The 22,502-nt window shown below is 40.5% G+C and overlaps 3 protein-coding genes across 5 annotated transcripts in view; all 3 read left to right on the forward strand.

Annotated features, from left to right (window-relative positions):
• LOC121328770 (OTU domain-containing protein 5-A-like) overlaps nt 1–1,435 on the forward strand; it is a 30,792-nt gene extending 29,357 nt beyond the window's left edge. For all 3 annotated transcript variants that reach the window (XM_041273821.1, XM_041273822.1, XM_041273823.1), the window contains exons 7-8: nt 572–776; nt 1,305–1,435. In XM_041273821.1, coding sequence (XP_041129755.1) covers nt 572–776; nt 1,305–1,426 — 327 coding nt within the window. In that variant the 3' untranslated portion in view covers nt 1,427–1,435. The remainder of the gene's footprint in view (nt 1–571; nt 777–1,304) is intronic.
• Nucleotides 1,436–6,431: 4,996 nt separating this feature from the next.
• On the forward strand, nt 6,432–8,160 carry LOC121328785. Its single transcript, XM_041273840.1, has 2 exons — nt 6,432–7,188; nt 7,965–8,160. Exons 1-2 carry the CDS (start codon nt 6,631–6,633, stop codon nt 8,079–8,081), a joined length of 675 nt encoding a protein of 224 aa, XP_041129774.1. The 5' UTR covers nt 6,432–6,630; the 3' UTR covers nt 8,082–8,160.
• A 1,647-nt stretch (nt 8,161–9,807) lies between these two features.
• Nucleotides 9,808–14,731, forward strand: LOC121328781 (serine/threonine-protein kinase pim-2-like). The gene is made up of 7 exons (XM_041273835.1): nt 9,808–10,132; nt 11,117–11,217; nt 11,690–11,740; nt 12,776–13,005; nt 13,310–13,479; nt 14,031–14,207; nt 14,469–14,731. Exons 1-7 carry the CDS (start codon nt 10,066–10,068, stop codon nt 14,633–14,635), a joined length of 963 nt encoding a protein of 320 aa, XP_041129769.1. The 5' UTR covers nt 9,808–10,065; the 3' UTR covers nt 14,636–14,731.
• Nucleotides 14,732–22,502: the final 7,771 nt, after the last annotated feature.

Genomic DNA, 22,502 nt, shown 5'->3' on the forward strand with positions numbered 1-22,502 from the left:
CACCCGCACTGTTTATTTTACACGCGCTGTTTAAAATATATTTTTTTCAGAGTAAAGCATCTCCAGCCAAGCCCCACCCCTTGTTTGCTGTATTTTTGACATACCTCTTGATAGACGTGCATACTGATAAATCCTCTCCTGATCACTTGTTTTATCACCAAACTCCTCAATAATGTGATTCGAGTCATTATTTTATTACTGTAACATCTCAAAAAGCTCTGCAGATGTCTGTGATATTCTTTGAGCGCTGGATGCAGAAGCAGCTCTCTCCCTTGTTTGTGTCCGTGTTATCTCTGTGGTGCAGGGGCTGTGTGTTGCTCAGACGCGCCCCTTTTTTCGGCTCCTATCAGTCTTACTCGGCCATTGAAAGGCTTTCTCGACTTTTTTTTTTTTTCCTGCAATTTTCAATGAGGAATTCAACTTGATTTAGTATTGATAGTCCTCCTTTTAAATTTCCAATTTGATGTCAACGTTTGAAATGCCTTCTATGTAGGTTTTTCAAGTGCGCGTATCAAATTCAATATCTGTAAAGTAAGGCTTATTCATTCTCTCTCTCTCTCTCTCTCTCTAGCCTCGAAAGGCGACCGCCACTTGCAGTTCAGCCACAGCTGCGGCCTCAAGCGGATTGGAGGAATGGAGCGGGCGGTCCCCTAGACAGCGGAGCTCCGCCCCCTCCCCAGAACACCCAGAGCCTCACCCCGACACCGTGGGGAAGCCCCCCTCTCCAGCAGGGGCCGCCCTCCTCGCACCCAAACCCCCCTCGCCATGCGCTGCAGGTCGGAGCTCAAGAAATGTCTTCACACACCTGACCTGTTTTGATCAGTTTTATCACCAAACTCCTCAATAATGCGATCCAAGTCATTATTTTATTACTGTAACATCTCAAAAAGCTCTGCAGATGTCTGTGATATTCTTTGAGCGCTGGATGCAGAAGCAGCTCTCTCCCTTGTTATGTCTGTGTTATCTCTGTGGTGCAGGGGCTGTGAGAGAAACCCTTTTTTTCCTGTTTCATTCAGCTCCTCTCGGTCTCACTTGGCCATTGAAAGGTTTTCTCTGCTTTAACTGGAGAAAAAAAAATACCTTTTTTTTTTTTTTTTAATTTAGTCGTCTCCTCATTTTTACCCTGGTTTTCTCCCCAGTTTAGTGTGTCCAATTATTATCTGTATCCTCGGCTCACCGCTCGCAACCCCCCCCACCCCCTGGCAGCAGATTGCCTCTGGTGGAGTCTGTGGTTTTACTGAACCCGTTTCAGGTCATGACACGGATCTCTTCACTCTCTCTGTCTGTGTCTCTCTCCTCCACAGGTCTGGCGGACTGGGAGGATGACGAGATCATGGCTTCGGTCCTTGCTGCGTCTCAACAGGAGTACCTCGACAGCATGAAGAAGAACGCGACACACAGAGAACCTTCGCCGGAGAACAGCTGATACCCTGAACAGAACATACTCCCGCAGAGAAAGAGTGACAGAAACATCTTTATTTCATCATGAGAACTTCCAGACAGCCGTCGCCTCTCGATTCTCCCCGCCCCGCCCCTCCCCAGTATCATAATCCGTGATCTACCATCGTCTCCCCCAACCCCCCTCCTTTTTATCTCTCTTCTTGTTGCCTAGACACTATCGGACTTTATTTAGGTGCATGTTTAAATAAACAACAACCAAACAAACAAAACAGACAATACGCAGGAAAAAAGGAAACATTGTAATAATGTCATACTTATCTTCTTATTGATTGATGGTTTATTGATTTTTTTTTTTTTTTTTTTTTTTTTTTTTTTTGAGGGGGGTGGGTTTAAAAAAAAAAGACACCTGTTTTTTTTTTTTTTGTTTTTTTTTTTTCTTGGAATAAAAAAGAAGAAAAACAATAATGGAATAACGTTTCTTTGTGGAATTACACTTGTATTGAAAGTTTTGGGAATACACACACACACACACACACACACACACAGTTCTTTTGAGGGGAAACTCCAATATCTTATCATTCAGGGTTTTAAAAGATGGTTGGAAGTGGATTTCCCTCCCCTCTCTGGGGCAAATCCTCTTTCACTGCCCTTTACAAATGCCCTTCTCCCTCTGCTCCACCAGCTTAAGAAGTGTAGAGCTGACCTTAGTGCTTACAAAAGTTTGAAATATTCACCTAAAAACTAACATAACATACCCATCAATCTTTACATAGCTAACCTGCATCTTTGCCTATCGCTTTCAGGCCATCTCCTTTTGATGTTTATGGCTTAAAGTTTGACCCTCAAACCCTAGATTTTTTCCTTATTTGGGCGAAGTGCGCTAAGAATGCTTTGCTGTTCACACTGGAGCGTGTATAAATGAACCCGTTTTTTTTTTCCCCCTAGAGGGATGGTCGATCGTGGCAACAGTGCGTTGACAACAATGTGGTTTCCACAACACTGCTTGGACATTAAGGACTCCTCCTGAGGAGACGTTCATAAGTCAAATTGGGTAACGCAGGCAACCGCGGAGATGAAGAAATATTTCTTTGAAGTGCAGACTTCCAGAATGGTGTTCGGCAAGAGCTAAGATTCTGGGGACAAGCGTACAGCTCTGGACAAAAGTTTTGCATCACCTAGAATTTCAGGATTGAGACATTAAAAAAAAAAAAAAAAAAAAACTATATGAATATAATTTAGATCTTTTTATTTAACATCATGTAATCAAAGAAACTACAAAATGATATCGAAAAAAAAAAAAGCGGCTACCGGAAGCCATAATAGTAGCACAGTGAGTATTTCATGTTAGATTTTTTTTTAAATGTCACATTCTTGTTTCATTTGTCAGTGTTTCGTGAAGTATATGGGAAAACTACAAAGAGGTGTGTAATTCAATATGTGAACGTGACATTATTATTCAGCAGGTTTCATGAAGCAAAGAGTTCATTCTATTGGCCATTGCTGTGCACCTCACTGTTTAATAGGTCTTGGTAACCCCTTTGGGGAGAGAAGAATGAAAACCAACCTGCTTGTTGGAGGACTTGTAAGCAAGCCTGCACAGTAGCAGGCTTACTCAAACTAGGGTCGCACCTTTTTAGTACCTCTCTGGGGGGTTCGCTTACCTGTTGATGCAGAGCATCCAGGGGTGCTGGAACTGGGGGTGCAGTAGCACCCCTTGGTTTTGCATGCCTTCCATCATATACAGGGGTTACAGTTTTGTTAAATGGCTTTCAGCACACCCACTTTAAAAATTGTTCCAGTGCCACTGAGAGCACCTCAAGATTTTCCTTTTATATAGCTCCCTGTTTGTGTGGGCGCTCTTCATAGTTGCACCTGATTTTTTATTTTTTTATTTATTTATTTTTGGTGATGTCACAAGATGATGTCATCCCCAGGTAACGCTTTGATCTCCAGACTTCAAAAAGAAACCGTGCTAAACACCCTTACTTAACAGAAGGTGCTGTAAGTTACAACTTTGAAAAAGTTAAACCGCAATGAACCTGTTCAGTGCTTTCTTCCAGTCTGCTTAGGATGTAGTCTAAAACAAACTCACATACGGAAAGAGCCTAAGAGAAAGGGTGCTCCCTCCAGTCCAGAGCAGGCTTGAGGCACAGAGACTGAACTGCTCCCTCACCCCCCTAAGAGAAAGGGTGCTCCCTCCAGTCCAGGGTAGGGTTGAGGCACAGAGACTGAACTGCTCCCTCACCCCCCTAAGAGAAAGGGTGCTCCCTCCAGTCCAGGGCAGGCTTGAGGCATGAAGACTGAACTGCCCTCTCCCTCCCTTGCCCCTCCAGTCACTATCCAGCACTTTTCATGAACAATAAAACTCAAGAAGAAATGAACAGGAAATAGACCTGTCAACATTTTTTTTTTAAATGTAAAAAAAAAAAAAAAAAAAAATAAATGTTTTAAAAAAAAAAAAAAGTTATGTTTTTTTTTTTTTGTATCCTTTTTAAGAAAACTCAAAAGGCGTTATTTAGTGATATTGAAACGGTGCCTATCCTGATGAGGCGACATTTCTTACTCATTCTCTATTGTGGGACAGTCCCTAAAGCTAAGGGACGTGTCACCACAGTCAATTACAGCAACAACAAAAAACAACGTTTTTTTTTTTAAATGAGACAAACAATGAAAGAAAAACACTGTTAAACCGACCATAACTGTTAAACACAATAGTGCTGAATTTAAAAAAACAAAACCAAAAAAAAACCCAACTTATTAAATTCAATGATTTCTCAAATACAAGCTGTTCAGTTCCAAATTGACTACCGTAGAAATGTTACTAAGTAGGCCAGCCACTAAGTCTTTATATGACTAATCACAAGTGCACTGAGAGCAGAGTACTGTCTGCAAAGTCAAGCAAGCCTGCTCCAAAGTAACTGTTCACTAGATTGCACTAGCCTTTACTTCTTGAAAGACACTAGCCTATGTTACACCTAACTGTGGCAACTAGAACTGAAGATTTTAAAAGCCAAAACTTTTGAAAGGGGGAGGCGGGGGGGAGGTCCCCCCTTTTCACCCCCTCCCCCCCCTTGTCAATTAAACAGTTCGTTTTAACAGCAAAATGAAATTTACCATGTACAGCATTTTACAAAATAAGCAGAACATCTGCCTGGCAATCACCAGCAGGTTTTGGCATTATGACATCACGGTGACATCACAGCGACATCACATGCAGTCGCCATGGTGTTCGGAGGTAAACGCAAGAAAAAGCGGCAGATGTTTAAGATTTGAAAATAGGGGCTATGCTTTTTGACCAGGCGAGATTATTTCAATGGAGAGCGATCCTACAGTGGATTTTAATGAGAATCTCTCTTCTCCAGATGTTAGGTCCCCAGGTAAGACTCACATCTGTAAAGGTTATAAGTTAATTATTTCAGTCTAATTTTATACTTTTTTATATTTGTTATATCACTACTTCTTGTTTTTCTATTTTCCAGCTGATAAGTTTTATATTATTATTATTATTATTATTATTATTATTATTATTATTATTATGTCTATAAAGATCTCTAGTTCTATAAAGTCAGTCAGTCTATCGCCCTCTATAATTAAAATATCCTTCACAATCACTTCATATATACTTTTGCCAAATTTGAATGAATTATTCTAGATATTTAGACAATATCTGTAAAGCTGTATTTTGACCAGGTGACGGAACTTTTTAAAAAATTCATTATGATGTCACAGCATTCTAACTCATCGGATTGCATCAAGCAATGATGTCAATGCAATCTCTTGAGAGTTTGTATTATAAACAGGGTCCGAGGGAGGGAAAAAATGGGCAATGTAATCCCCACCCTTAGTCTTGCTGTAAATCATTTGCTATTGTCAAACTTTTGAGCACAACTGTAAGCTGGAACCTGCCCATCTGTACTTGTGTCGTCTAAACTTGGAGATAATAAATACAGGTAGTGGACAAAACAATGGAAACACCTGGGTAAATGAGGGACACTAAGTATATTGAAAGCAAGGGCTAACACACAGGCGTGGCTCATGCATTAAGCAAATAACATCCCAGCATGCTTAGGGTCATGTATAAAAATGCTGGACAGGCCGGGTTGCCTATAATTCTGGCTAGCATGGCTGCAAGAGGAGACCTCAGTGACTTTGAAAGAGGGGTGATTGTTGGGGCGCGTTTAGCAGGAGCTTCAGTGAGAGAGACAACTCAACTTGCTGATGTTTCAGGAGCAATGGTGTCTAAGGTGATGTCAGCATGGAACTCCGAGGGAATGACATCATCAGCAAAGGGCAGCAGTGGAAGCACATGCTCCTGATCGTGATGTCAGTGCATTAATTCGAAGTGCGAGGAAAAACAGACGAGCGACTGCAGATCAATTGACTGCAAATTTCAACCTGGGCCACGCAGCCAGTTCCATCAAAAACGGTCCGCCGAGAAATCCACAGAGCGGGATATCCTGATCGGGTTGCAGTGCACAAACTGCTCATCACACCTGGCAATGCACGTCTGCGAGTCCAGTAGTGCAAAGAGCATAGGCAATGGACTACCGAGCAGTGGAGAAATGTGAAATGGTCAGATGAATCATCCTTCACCTTGTTCTCAACAAATGGACGAGTGCAGGTGTGGCGCCAGCCTAAAGAACTCTACATCCCTGAGTGTTTGGTTCCAACAGTGAAGGGTTCTGGTTGTTCTATAATGTTGTGGGGTGCAATATCCTGACATGGTTTGGGTGCACTCATTCCCTTGGAAGGCAAGGTCAATGCTAATTGCTACTTAATGGTACTGAGTGATGTTGCAGCATTTCTTTCCTGCCGGAGGAGGGGGTGTCTTCCAGGAAGACACTGTCCCCATCCACAGAACACTTGTGGTCGCCCAATGGTTTGATGAGCATGACACTGATGTCATCCATATGTCATGTCCTTCTCAGTCACCAGATCTGAACCCAATCGAGCGCTTATGGGATATTCTGGAACGACGCGTGAGACAACGTTTTCCACCTCCATCAACCAGACGTGAGTTGATTGACTTTCTCATGGAACAATGGTGCCACATCCCTCCTGCACAATTCCAGAGGCCAGTAGACTCTATGCCACGGCGCATACAGGGTGTACTGGCCGCACGTGATGGCCCAACGCACTATTAAGTGACTTTACATTGGTGGTTCCAGTTTTTTGTCCTCTACCTGTATATCTCAAGTGTAAGAATGTTTGACACGGTTAAGTTTGTGTATGTCGCATTATGTCCTAAGTTGTTTCCAGTCTGTCCTATTCGTCCCTTCAGACATGGAAAACAAGAACAAATCTGGACAGAAGAGGAAGCAAGAGACCCACGATGAAGGAGAAGTGACCGAAGTCTTAAAGACAGAGAAGGATGCCACCCCTCTGCTTTCCGCCCGAGCGATCGGGGCAAAAAAACGGGAACCGTGCGGCGAGGTCGACCCTGACGGGAAACCAGGAAAGGAAGCGAGGAAGAAAGAGGAGGAAGAGGAGAGTTCCCCCAAACCGCGTAAAAGGAAATTTGAAGACGAAAGCTCAGAAGTGCCCGAAACAAAGATCCCCAAGAAGGAACCCCAGGAAGGAGTTGCGAAGGGTCCCAGATCGAGGGACCGAACCAAGGGGAGACGTCCCAACAGGACCCAGTCTGACAGCGTCATCGGCAGACAGGCGGCAGCCACTTCCGTCCAGGTTTTCCAGAACCGTAGAGGCAAAGACATGGAAGATTCTCCCGGGGGAGCGAAAGTGCCTGACGTCATTCTGAAGCAGGATCCCGTCATCACTTACTCCAAGGTGAATATCTGAGTTTTTTTTTTTTTTTATCATCAAACTGAAAGTGTTTTGCAGGGCAAACGATGGTTGTGTATGTGTGACGAACCTCATTGACCTTTATTTGAAAGAATGACGCAGATAGATACTGGAATACAAGGCGTTATTTTTTTTATTGTTATTTTAATTTGAACTAAGAAGAATAGAATGAAAAAGCAAGACTTATTATATAGCCAAGAGGCTCACAAGAGCAGTGTGGAATGGCTTCTGGTTGAAGAGACAAGATCCCACAGAGAAAGACACAGTGGGAAAAAAACTGGACATATTTATTATAATACTTTTAATATTAGTGTTATTGGGGTTAACTTGAGTCTACCAAAACCTAAAAGAAAAATAACTTTGAACAAAAAGACTGTGAACGGAGAATTGTTAAAGTCTAAAAATATAATGTGCTTTGTGATGTCAGTGTTTATAAAGACAATAAAAATAAGGACAACACATGGAAACCAAACAATTGGAAACCGATGATCTGTCTTTAGTTCATCTTGATTTTAGTCCAAGTGACGGGGAGCGCCACGCACTGGCTTCGTGTTTCTGTAAAAGGACGCTTCCTTGTTTTAATAACGTTGATCGATAATAACTATTTCTTTGTGTTTTAAGTGTTTTATTTTGTCTCCACAAAAGGAGACAGTCTTTTTATGACTAGCCTGTGTGCATGTTATTCGCCTCGAATTTGCTCGCTCGCGTCGTTCGCTCCCGGTGTGCATCGCCCTTTTGATAAGCCTCCTTTTTCTCCTCAGGTGCTCAGAGACCCTCCGCTCATCCTTGGGTTACGAGCTGAAAAAGAAGACAAAGATTTGACTCCTAATACAGATGACCCAAGGCGGGGTCCAGCGATCACAGGCACCCAAGGTTAGTGTAACTGTTGAACACCCAGAACTCATTAGTTGTTCACATTAATCAGCCTTAATTAGGGGAAATGCTTGCTTACCTCCATCCTACTTCCGTCCAGCAAAAATAATTTCCGACCTTTACCCAGCTGGTGTGTGTTTTTCGTTGAAGGGATTTTAAATAAATCGTGCAGCTCTACGCAGGTAAACGACTCAGTTGTTTACCGGAAGGAAGCGAACTGAACCGGCTGCCAGGTTCCTGAACGCAGCGTAACAGGCAGCGCGTCCGTCAGGCAAATCGCCCCAGTTTTGTGCCGGTGAGATGAACACGTTGACAGCAAGGTCTATTTTAAACTATGGCTGTGCTATTACAGTATATACTTATTTTACTTGCTTCAGAGTTGCTAGGGCTTCAGTGAAATGAAGAATATATATATATATATATATATATATATATATATATATATATATATATATATATATATATATATATATATATATATATATACAGGTTTTTTAAGTCTGGAAATCTTCCAACACTGTATATACCACGAAGCAAATGTCCCAGGAGAGCTTGAGGGCGATTCTCCATGTGAAAATACAGAAACAATCTATATCATGTATTACATATTATAGATAGACAGACAGATAGATAGATAGATAGATAGATAGATAGATAGATAGATAGATAGATAGATAGATAGATAGATATCATGTACTATGCATTTCTCTGTATTTGAAGTTTTATGGATTTGCTTCTTGTCATTGCATCTTGTAAAGCACTCTGTGGTGGTAGTCCACTCTGAAAGGCGCTATATAAAATAGATTGATTGATTGATTAATTGATGAATACAGTATGATCATAGTCACTTGTAAAACCAGGAGAGAAACGGGCAAGTCACTGAACCTCCTTGTGCTGCGTCTTTGGGGTGAGACGTTGTTGTGAGTGACTCTGCAGCTGATGCATAGTTCACACACCCTAGTCTCGTATCTTGTAAAGCGCTTTGTGAGGGTGGTCCGCTATGAAAGGCGCTATATAAAATAAAGATTGCTTGATTGAAACAAACAAACCACCTCGTTAATTTGCATGTCCTGGTTTGCGCTTGACTTTCTGGTGGGACAATAACGTGTTTTTTTGTTTTTTTTTTCTCTCTCTTTGTTTAATTCGAATTAAAAGAGACCTCTATTGAGCGCAAATGAGAATTCATCGTGATACACACACACACATACACACGCACTGACACACACACACATATACAATAACGGTTAAATTAAATACAAAATATGAAATTTAAAGTATGAACAAAATAATTGTCCCCTAGGCAAATATATCATTTAAAAGTAATGCAAATTATTGTATTGTAATAACGAAGACCTATACTGCAAACTGTACTATTTACAGTGTACTTATTAAGAAGCCTGACTTTGTTTTTTGCAATACTAGGTTTGATATGTGCATATTCTAAACGTGTATGGGTTAAGATTGCGATGCAGCAAACCCTCAGCCGTTTGCTAAATGTTGAGGGTGCAAAAATAGTAAAGTTAGTAATTCGTGTTACTGGAAGTGCGTGCAATCAATTCGCGTTCTGAGAAAACGCTCTCAATACCTGCTTAAACCGCCCGACTGAAATAACAGTGCGCTCTCATTGGCGGGCAGCGCTGCCAGTTGCGACGCATATTGCGCTGATTGGACAGTGCAGCTGGACGGGCGTGGCTGGAGTCTCCAATTTTAATAACGCGGCGCGCTGCGGAGGCGCTCAGTTTACTGGAGGAGTTGCCTGAGTTGTTGCGCTGGGGTTTGAGGAGCTCGTTTTAAGCGCTGTTTTACTCCGCTGAAAACGTTGTTGAGGTCAGAGGGAGTGTATTGCTTTTCAGTATGGACCTATACTTTCCCGAAGTGTGACCAATTAAAGTCGATTTTATTTCTTTTCTTTTTGCTGTATTAACCTTTTTGGTTTGTTTGTGCAATAATCGTACTTACTCGAGTTCTGTGACGTAAATACCGCTAGCAATGTTGGACATGCGAATTGAAGATTTGTATTTCCATCCCTGTTCCGAACTGAACGGAAAAAATCGAGGTAAGAAACGAGGTTTTAGGATGTGAAATATAACGTGATGACCTGACTGTGTTATATTAATGGACTGAAACAATAATAATATATAATTATATATGATAGATATATATATATATATATATATATATATATATATATATATATATATATTATATATATAGATAGATCGATCGATAGGCTGTAGACGGCAAGTTACGAACTGTAGATCGGCACTTACACGGCAAGTTAAGAACACAGTGTATCAATATTAATAACGACACTGCATTATAAGTTAAATAAACGGGGAGTATTTTTAGTCCGAGGTCGAAGGTAATTTCGTTTGTAAAGGTAAAGGTTTTTCGTTTATTTTTTTTATTTTGTTGTTGTTGTTGTTGTTGTTGGCGTGGCAGCTCCACGGTTGTGTAAATCCTTAGTTTAGTTATTTTATACTTACTGACACACATGTGTGTTTGTGTACACACACACACTTTTTCACACACTGTACATACACACACACACACACACACACACACACACACACACACACACACACACACACACACACACACACTGACACACACACACACACACACACACACACACACACACACACACACACACACACACACACACACACACACACACACACACACACACACACACACACACACACACACACACACACACTGACACACTGACACACACACACACACACACACACACACTGACACACACACACACACACACACACACACACACACACACACACACACACACACACACACACTGACACACACACACACACACACACACACACACACACACTGACACACACACACACACACAACACACACACACTGACACACACACACACACACACACACACACACTGACACTCACACACACACACACTCACACACACACACACACACACACACACAGAAACACACATTTAAATAATAAAAAGTTTAACCCATCTTATTTATTTATTTGTTGTTTGTGTTTTAGCCAGGGAACCGTTCGAAACTCGGTACGAAATGGGTTCGCTTCTAGGTCAAGGCGGGTTTGGATCTGTCTACGCTGGGCAGCGTGTATCTGACGGCTTGCAGGTAATTACTAAAATAATCAAATGTACATAATATCCAAAAAACGTGAAGTGTGTTAGTCTCTTTATATCACATGCATGAAATAGCGTGTTTATTAATTATACTATATTATAGTATGCATTAGAGTAAAAACAGAAAATAGAAAAACGCCTTTTTGAATTCAGTTTATGGAGTTGTGCAAAACACATATGCAGATGTTCGCGTTTGTTTCGGGTCTGATACAGAATTGCAACGCGAATCAGTGTTTGAAATTCAGCTAGATGTTAGATGAATGCCTTTATGGTTTATAAAGAATCCATGCATTTGTGAAAAGGCTTGAACTGCATATATTTTTTCCTTCTTTTTTTTTTTAAAGGAATTAAACACGCGTTTCAAATTAGTGAACCTGCCTCCCCCCACCGCTCAAATATCTAATATGACTGTTATTTGAAAGTTGCAGTACAGGGATTAAAATAACTCAAATTTCTTTACGCAGGTCGCAATAAAACACGTTCCAAAGGACAAGGTGCAGAAATGGACACGCTTGGTGAGTACTGGATATATTCATTTATTGCTTTTTTATTGTGATGTTGTATTTGATAAAAACGGTCATTTATAAGGTTTATTTTACCGATTACCTGGAAATCTTGAGATAACGCTTTCGAAGTTTGCTTTGTACCAGTGGGGTAAGAGTAGATAGGGTTTTAGTTTGTTACTCGTGATAATATAAACTGTAAACGCATTTGACATTGCAGGATGTCGTAAAAAAAAAAAAAAAAAAAAAAAAAGCGTCGTCATGGTGCTTTCTCTAATTTTAAAGATAAACACGAACTTTTTTAAATACCTAGTATTCGAGTTAATATTGGTGTTGGCAACCACTGTTTTGTTTACGTGAAAGGTGAGCATGGCCTGGGTTTTGGGTCGGTTTCGGTTTTGGGGCTGTTATCAGTTCTGCCCAGAGGGAGCGGTGTGTCTCCCTCGCAACACACACAAAAAAAACCCCGTGGCGCACTGCACAGGTCCCGACGGTCTGGGGCCCCCCCCCCCCCCCCAGGCCGCTCCCCAGTAAGAACCTTCAGGGACGACCGCTTCCCCCCAGTCAGAACTTGAGTCAGCTGGGCTGAGGAAACTTGGAAACAACTCCTCGTCGTGCTGACGTGTGCCTTTCTGGGGAGTCCGAGAAAGAAGGCGAGCTGTGGAAATTCCGCAGTGTGGTTCCCCCTACTGGAAATGTAAAAAAAAAAAAAAAAAACAAAACATCTGCGGTCTGCATATGGTGTCGTGTCGTGTCGTGTCGTGTCGTGTCGCGATTATAACACGGCGTGTTTTTAAGCATAACCAACAACATTCGAAGATATTATTATAAACACATACTTATTATTAACCGTCTAAAACACAATTATGGTTTTGTACAGAGAAAATATAATTGTACTGTTATGGTTTCCTGTAGACTTTTGCGATATCATTTTGTAGTTTCTTTGATTACATGATGTTAAATAAAATATATAAATGACGTTCAATGCTATTTATTTATTTTAATGATGTCCCTCGCTTCTTTCTCCCGCTCCCTCTCTCTCTGCAGCCCAGCGAGCCCCGGTGCTTGCCGATGGAGATCGCTCTCCTGCAGCGCCTGTGGAGCGGCGTGGCCACCTGCAAAGGCAGCGGGTCCCCCCCCCGCGGGATCATCCGCATGGTGGAGTGGTTCGAAAGGAGCGACGGCTTTCTGATCGTCTTCGAGCGGCCGCCGCATTGCCAGGACCTCTTTGACTTCATAACCGAACGAGGATGCCTGGAAGAGCCACTGGCACGAAGGTTATTATTATTATTATTATTATTATTATTATTATTAGTATGTGTTACAGGGCAGTACAGGATTACAGTGCAAGCTTCATATTTAAATAAGGTATAGTTTACAGTGGGTGCAAATAATAATGCTACTAGAATAAAATATGAACTAGGAGGCAACAAGTTAGGGTGACAGTGAGTTATATCTACAGTGACACAGCAGCAGTGCAAGGATAAGCGCCTCAGTGGAGGAACACGGTGCTGAGGTCAGTGCTAGGAGGTGCAGATCAAGAGCTGTCAACTGTTTCTAACACTGCTGGCTCCTCCTCAGATTCCTGCGGCAGGTGACTGAGGCACTGCTTCACTGCCAGTCCCTGGGAATCGTGCACCGCGACGTCAAGGACGAGAACATCCTGGTGGACACTCGTAAAGGGGAGACCAAGCTGATCGACTTTGGGTCCGGGGCCCTGATCAAAGAGAGCGCGTTCACTGAATTTGAAGGTGAGGGAAGTCAGGCAGAAAGAGTTCTGTTTAGTTTGCCTCCTGGCTCCTGGTGAAATTCTTTTAAAAAAATAAGAATAATATCTATATATATATATATATATATATATATATATATTATATATAATATATATATATATTGTAAGTATATATGAAGTATATATAACTTAACGTGTTCTATCGACTAGCACAACTTTTGTTCACCATGTGCACCGTAAGGTAACGTGTTATTAATAGGGGAAGTCAAAATGACGTTTTACACGTGTTAAGATTGGGTACAATATGTGAACACTGGTAAAAACAACAAAAAAAAAAAAAGACCCCTAAAGGAGAGAGAATTACACACATAGTAAAAATATTTATGATATACAAAAATTACATGATAGTTTTAATTTCAAAGTTAGGGCAGGGGGAACTTCTCAAACTCCATAGACTTCACACAAACTGTAAAAAAACAAAAAAAAAATCCTGGGGATCTACAGCTCTCCCTCTTTGTTACGCTGTCTGACTTATGCTCTCTATCTATCTCTCTCTTTACTCTCTCTCTCCAGGGACCCGAGTGTACAGCCCTCCTGAGTGGATTCTGCACAGTCGCTACCACGCTCGTCCCCTCACGGTCTGGTCTCTGGGGGTGCTGCTATTTGACATGGTGTGTGGAGACATCCCCTTTGAGGGGGACGCAGAGATCACCAGGGCCCAGCCTCGCTTCACCAAGCCGGTCTCCCCAGGTAAGAGACGCTCTTCAACTCACCTCGTTCCCCTTTAGAAAAACACAGGCCCGCGATCGCTGTGCATCTTCTAAAAGAGTTCCAACTGCATCTGTTCAAATCTCTTTTAACTATATTCATTCAAGACATTTTAATGGGCTGATCTTAAACTTGGCTTGGATTCCGCTAGTTCTCCTAGTTTGGTGTTTGACAGCCTGTCTTCTCATTGGCTAAAGGAAACGTTCTAATGCTTTGTCCCTCCTTCCCCTCCTCCCCTAACAGAATGCCAGTCTCTGATTGGCTGGTGCATGGCCTTCAGACCGGAAGAACGACCAACCATGGAAGAGATTCTGCTTCACCCCTGGATGACGGCTTCAAGCGCCGAAAGCGAACAGTACGACCCGATCCTGGGGGTGTGCAGAAACACCAAGACCCAGAAGAGCCCATAAAACAAGACTGGATCAGAGGTGACAGGGAGAGGGAGGGAGAGAGAGGGAAGAGGGGGTGATTGAGACGTGCCTAAATTATATATTTTTTGATTGAAAAAATTGTGTGGTTTTACAACCCCCCCAAAAAAAAACATTTTATGGTTTAATCCCATTTAACAGAACATGTTATTTATTTATTTATTTATTTTGTAGTTTAAAATTTATTTTTTTGGCAAGTCTAGACGTCTCTCCTCCCCACCACCTCACTTCAATTTCTCCCTCCTTCAAAGTCAGAAAACTAAACCAGCTTTAATTTATTACAATCGCCGTCATCGTTGACGAATGTTCTTTCATCTCTGAGCACCTGGTTTTACAGGTGACAAGCTACAGATCAGAAACACTCTTGAATAAACAAAACAAAACAAAAAAACCACGACAGCAAGTAAGGGGAAAACCAGTGACTGAAACTGTATTTAACAAAAACAATGTAACAATGATTCCTGAAGGCAAAGGAGTCGTCTCAAAGGACTTCGAGAACTTTGTGCACCTGCATAATTCTGTATGCGAACCGAACTAAACTGTGAGTGTAAAGGATAGCTATTCAGCATCAGGCAGCTTGCATAGAGAGAGGGGTTTATAGGATAAATTTTCAACTTGGTAGAGATACAACTCTTACGAACGTTGTACACCTCTATATATATATATATATATATATATATATATATATATATATATCTGTTTATATAAAGTTCTGTCTATTCAGAAAGTTTACTAAAACTACCCTACCTTTTCAAAACTCTTACGTCTTGTTCTTTTTAGATGTTTTTATTATTATATATATATATATTAATATATATATATATATATATATATATAATATATATATATATATATATATATATGCTGACCTGGATCTCAATGGAAGATCTTGTGCAGAAATCTGTACGCACACTTGAGCAAAGTTGCGTATGGACTAGGAGACTGTGTCAGGCAGCTGCGACAGAGATCGCAGAGTAGTTTTGCATCCTGAAGAATACTCCAGATAAAACGCTAAGCGATCACTTGCGGAACATCGCTCCTGCAGAAATCTGTTAGAAAATATCAATCCGTTCTGAAATGTTATTTTTTCCTTTCCCTCAGCTGAGACAAGTTGCAACTTGCCTTGTTTTTGAACTAAATTATGCAAAAAAAAAATCTGATAAAATGAAAGCAGATCTTACCCTCCTGTCTTGTGCTTGGCACAGGGACTGTTTGAATAGATTTGATTTAATCTTTTGATTACTCCATGAAATGCGTCCAACTGCATCTCTGACTCGCCATGCTTAATTCTGTCACAATCCTGATTTTGTTTTTTTTAAGTGCTGCGCTCTTGAAACTACATAAAAAAGAGAGATCTTTTTCGTTTCAAAGGCAGTTTCAATTCGGGGGTAATTATACTGCTCTGCTTTGTTAGCGTGGCTGCTAAGGAACAGAATTTGAACTCCCTGCACTGCGCTGTTTACTTCCTCTTTCAAAGTCCCTCTCCAGGACTCCTGTTCCATTCCTCACCTCTACACGCTGGGGCTGTGCAAGCTGGTAGTAAAACCTGGAATGGGTGACACTGCTGTGCAACAGGAGTCGCACTGCCATCCACAGTCTTTCTTTCATCGTTTTCAGTGCCAGTTTGGTTTGAAAAATAAAAGCCTTTGCACTGATCCACTGCAAAAGATTGAAGACCTAGAAATGACTTACCGTTAATCCTGACCTGAAGCAGGGTTGCTGAATTGATGTATTGTAAATGCTTGTGTATTTATATTTTTGTAAAGTTACATCTTTTCCTATTTCATTGTTTAAATGGGGAGAGGTGTTATTTGTTATGTGACCATGAATAAAATATATGGAATTGAAAACTTAACTGAGGACTCTTTTTTCTGTTGTAATTATTATTAGGATTATTAAGTGTTTTATTCATCAAGTAACTTTTGATCATATAAAAACATTGTTAGTATTTTCCCCACTGACAGTAAATAGCCTGACGCAGGCCTGTGCAAGGTTGGCCCCTTATTTCTAGATCAGTTCAATACGTAAATTTAAACCTGTTCTTCAAAGAAACTGCAAAATGAAATCGCAAAAGAAGTGTCTCCCGGAAGCCACAATAGCAGCACAGTGAGTATTTCATGTGAGATTTGGAAATGTCACATTATTTCAGCTGTCAGTGTTTCGTCAAGTATCTGGAAAACTATGGTGTGGAATTCAATATGTTAACAAGGGAACATTATTCAGCAGCTTTCATTGGACTCTATGAAGCTGAGTGAGTTCATTCTATATAGAGGGTGTGTGATTCAATATGTTAACAAGGGAACATTATTCAGCAGCTTTCACTGGACTCTATGAAGCTGAGTGAGTTCATTCTATATAGAGGGTGTGTGATTCAATATGTTAACAAGGGAACATTATTCAGCTGCTTTCATTGGACTCTATGAAGCTGAGTGAGTTCATTCTATATAGAGGGTGTGTGATTCAATATGTTAACAAGGGAACATTATTCAGCAGCTTTCACTGGACTCTATGAAGCTGAGGGAGTTCATTCTATATAGAGGGGGTGTGATTCAATATGTTAACAAGGGAACATTATTCAGCAGCTTTCATTGGACTCTATGAAGCTGAGTGAGTTCATTCTATATAGAGGGTGTGTGATTCAATATGTTAACAAGGGAACATTATTCAGCAGCTTTCATTGGACTCTATGAAGCTGAGTGAGTTCATTCTATATAGAGGGTGTGTGATTCAGTATGTTAACAAGGGAACATTATTCAGCAGCTTTCACTGGACTCTATGAAGCTGAGTGAGTTAATTCTATAGGGGAATTCAAACACGTTTAGCCAGAGCTGTAGATGCTGACCAAAGCAATATTGAGTCACTGGGACTGATTTTATGAAATATTATAATATATATATCTAGATATATGATCTGTATATAGATATCAGATAGATGTACAGACAGATCTGTCTATATGTCTGTCTGTCTTCTCTGTGTACAACAGATATAGATCTCTATATACAAACACACACAGTCTCAGACTAAAACCGTATTTGGCAGTTAAAAAAAAAGAGAAAATGAAAAAACCAACGAAGAAAGTTTTTACTTTTTGGTGCTTCTTTAACTAATGTTAGTAAAGATATAACAAAATAACTCTATATGTAAATTATGCCAGTGTTGTAAAAAATACCCTGTCAAAGGGGACCCCACAAAAGTGCTGGGGGACATTCCAACAACCACTTTATGAACCAACCCCGAATTGAGCGCTCATAGTTTACTTAATTAGACCTTATTTCATTGTTGTCAGCTGTTAAACAGTGGCAGAGTTTAAATTACTTATAAAATGTTATAGTTAACTTGAAATCTGCAAGTGTTTAACAGCTGACAACAATGAAATAAGGTCTAATTGAGCAAATTATCAGTTCAATGAAGGGTCTGGTTCAGTAATTGAGAGATCGGTTGGAATGAAAACCAGCAGCCACAGGGGGTCCCCGGGACAGGGGTTGGGAAACACTGGCATAAATGTACAGATAGCCTTTGTGTACAGATTCGGCTTTCTAATAAAAGAAAAAAAAAAATTATATATATATATATATAAAATATAATAATATATAATATATATATATATATATATATATATATATATATATATATATATATATCTATAGTATATATAGATATTATATATATATATGGTATATGTAATTTACTTTTATCGTACGTCTTTTGATAAACGTAAAACGGTTTCACGAACGCAGACAAAAGTGCTGCGTTTTCTTCTTCCTGCGACGGTTTCTGATCAGCCTGGTGTTCACATGCATGGATTTGCGTGAATCTCACAGTGCTTGAGGCTGTCAGTGGCAGGTTACGACATTTTCCTCTTCAAATCCCCCCCCCCCCCCCCCCCCCCCCCACACACACACACACACACACACAGTTTGAATAGGGAGGCCATCCAAAAAAAACATTCCACAGCATCTATATGGTTAACAATTCTCCCCATTGTGTTACCAGACCTCTGTGTGCTTTACAATGCTTCCCTATGCTTTACCATCCCTCTTTGTGCTTTACAATGCTTCCCTATGCTTTACCACACCTCTCTATGCTTTTAAATGCTTCCCTATGCGTTACCATGCCTCTCTGTGCTTTTCAATGCTTCCCTATGCGTTACCATGCCTCTCTGTGCTTTACAATGCTTCCCTATGCTTTACCATCCCTCTCTGTGCTTTTACAATGCTTCCCTATGCTTTACCACACCTCTCTGTGCTTTACAATGCTTCCCTATGCTTTACCAGACCTCTCTGTGCTTTACAATGCTTCCCTATGCTTTACCATCCCTCTCTGTGCTTTACAATGCTTGCCTATGCTTTACCATCCCTCTCTGTGCTTTACAATGCTTCCCTATGCTTTACCATCCCTCTCTGTGCTTTACAATGCTTCCCTATGCTTTACCAGACCTCTCTGTGCTTTACAATGCTTCCCTGTGCTTTATCACCCCTCTCTGTGCTTTACAATGCTTCCCTATGCTTTACCAGACCTCTCTGTGCTTCACAATGCTTCCCTATGCTTTATCAGACCTCTCTGTGCTTTACAATGCTTCCCTATGCTTTACCACACCTCTCTGTGCTTTACAATGCTTCCCTGTGCTTTACCACACCTCTCTGTGCTTTACAATGCTTTTGCTGTGCTTCATTTCACTTTGCTGTGCTTTTGCTATAGGAGGGTTCACACAGTGCAGTTTTCTGTGTGCTAGAGTACCAGAGCTGTAGCTTTTAATTGCCTGCCTAAGGCTCCGGAGTTGTACTGACGGTGAAACGAGTGCATGTGACGTTTTATGGAGCTTTAGACCTTGTGCCGAGTTTGGATAATTGAATTGTTTTATGCTGTAACTTACACAGGATTACAATGGTTCAAAGTGTGATAGAACCAGGGTTTCTTTGTATTATTGCTTTACATCAAATACGAATTCGTGGAACAGGACCCAGGTGGCTTTTTTATGACGTGTGTCATCATCCCTGAGTGCAATTATGCAAATTGAACTTCCAGCGGAAAGTGGCTGGACTAGTTAGGGAGCTGTTGCGTTTTATTCAGCAATAAATTCTACTGATAGTCTCAAATAAAGCCAAGAGAACGCACTCAAGGCTAATAATAAAGAGAACATCATAAATCTATTTATAAAAACGTTATCAGTGTTTATTGCATTTCTGGGAAAGAGAAGGCACATCACGTTATAATGATACCGATACAGTATTGACCTGCATAAATTGCGTTAACCCGGTTGAACTCTTAAAGGTGCTGCGCTGGAGTCTCGGTTTCCCAGCCGCCTTTTGCAAGACATCTGTCGGTTGTGACTGAGGTGCGCGAATTGGCTTCACTTGAATTTTTAAGGGAGAGTTGAAACGCCGAAAAGGAGAAGCTCTAATTAGATTGTATGCCGCACGCCACTCTCGTCGTTAAAGTTCTCTCAGGGAAGTAGCTAAAGACTGCCCTCTTGTGGTTCAGTTCAGTATTGCACTACCCCTCATACTTTATAGATGTTCTGGTTTAGTGGCAGAATGCGGTGAACCGGCTGGAAAAGGAATACACGCGAACCGTGGGTCACAGGTGTGAATAATGCAAAGGTGAAGGGAGCCTGTATTAACACTGTGGCTGAGGTGTCGGCGTTTTACAACTAGCTATAATAACTGGAAAACTTGTCAGCCCTTTCAAATACCGTAAGGACTTGTGAGCAAATGCGGCTCTGTTGAGTGTATGGGGAGACGGGCACTATTTTTTAAAGCAAACGCTTTTTTTCAGTTTTTAAAACATGTTATCTTGTGCTACGCTATCGATTACAGGCTTGTGTTTGTTATAGGCTCAAAGCACGACCCTCAATCAGGGAAGCGCAGGCGGTAGAATGCCCTGAAGGGGTGGGGACAACTCCCAAAGAACAAGGATATATTAAGCACACACACACACACTTAAGTATAATAATATAATAATATAATAATAATGTTTTTTTTTGGGGTGGAAACGCTTAGAAAAAAGTGTCCAACAGTAAAAGCATAGCAAAGTGTAATAAAGCATAGGGAAGCATTGTAAAGCACAGAGAGGTCTGGTAAAGCATAGGGAAGCATTGTAAAGCACAGAGAGGTCTGGTAAAGCATAGGGAAGCATTGCAAAGCACAGAGAGTTCTGGTAAAGCATAGGGAAGCATTGTAAAGCACAGAGAGGTCTGGTAAAGCATAGGGAAGCATTGTAAAGCACAGAGAGGTCTGGTAAAGCATAGGGAAGCATTGTAAAGCACTCTGAGGTGTGGTAATGCATAGGGAAGCATTGTAAAGCACACAGAGGTGTGGTAAAGCGCTAAATATTAAGGAGTCTCGGGTTGATAATGCAATTAGATTAGTGGTATAACTTTAAAATATTGAACTGTTTTCATGTTTGCAATAGTGTTTGGGATACAGCGCCAGCGTTAGTATTTCAATAAGGGGATCGCGCTGTAATTCGGTTGATGGTCTGGTGCGAATGTTTTTATGTAATTTGTCCCTTCAGAGCTTCTGTTCGCAGTTGTAGGCAGTGACGTGTGGATGAGCTGTACTGGGACTTGTAGTTTTTATCAAATTTATACCCGGTATCTTTTCTCACGAAGGCTTTTGATTGTTGTTTTTTTTATGCATAGGCCTGTGTGTTAATAATAAGCTTGTTTTCAGTTCAAACAAATTATTGGTCTATTTTTTTTAGCTATTTTTGAACTGACTTAGGGCTATATTAAACTCTGCAGCAATCTGGCAACCCTGGCAATGCATGAAGATTATTCTGTCTGAAGTAATATAATATGTTACACAACCATAACAAAACATGGTGTGTGGTATATAGCTCTCTCTATTCATCCATCTATCTATCTATATATCTATCTATCTAAATATATCAATACATTTTTAGAAGCGTTGATGGTTTCCCCATTATTGAAGTACTTCAGATAAATACAGTTTTCTTATTAAAACGATGCTAGTACTCCACTGGTATAATAAGGAGGTGTTTTTTAAAAGTATTTTCAAACTTCCATCCACTTAAAATATGGAGATACAATCTGTAGAAACTCAAACCGCAGAGTGTGGACGACAATATAAACACCAAGCTCCAGACAATGCGTGTCAGACTTTAATTGTGCTCTCAATCGTTATGGTAAGAATAGTTTTATTAGTTTAAAAATGTTTACTAGTTCCCGCTGACTGTCGCCGCTGTCGCTTCTGCAACAGTGACGCGCTCTCCCCTGTCACGACACGCTTACTAACATGTCAATCATGACGGCTGTCTATTAGGATTGGTGAAGTGGACAGGAAAAGGCGGGTACAGGCATTCTGCGAATCTGTGCTCGTTTTTTTTTTTTTTTGTTTCCTTCTGCAGGTTAGACAAATAATAATAATAATAATAATAATAATAATAATAATAATAATAAAGCATCTGTAATGCAGTTTGATAATCAGGTATTTAGCGTGTACAGTAGTAGTGTCATAAATATTATATTTTGTAAAAGTGACTTGTTTTATGAATTAATCGATAAAAAGCTATTTTTCTATATATTATATTATATATATATATATATATATATATATATATATATATATATATATATATATAACAAGTAAACATCAATCTCTCTTTCCTAATTTCACCTGAAGAGACCTTTGAGGTCTTGAAAGCTTGTGAATAATTATTATTTAGTTAGTCCTATAAAAGGCATCACTTCTCCTTCATTTTGGTGTTAATTCTTATACTTCTCAGATGTTCCACGAAGCGATCAGCTAAGCGTCGTCTTGTTTCACCAATATACAGCCTGTTACATTTGATGCAGCCAATGCAATATACTGTTTTTATATAGCATTGC

The sequence above is a fragment of the Polyodon spathula genome, chromosome 16 (assembly GCF_017654505.1).
Source record: "Polyodon spathula isolate WHYD16114869_AA chromosome 16, ASM1765450v1, whole genome shotgun sequence".
Classification (NCBI taxonomy): Eukaryota; Metazoa; Chordata; class Actinopteri; order Acipenseriformes; family Polyodontidae; genus Polyodon; species Polyodon spathula.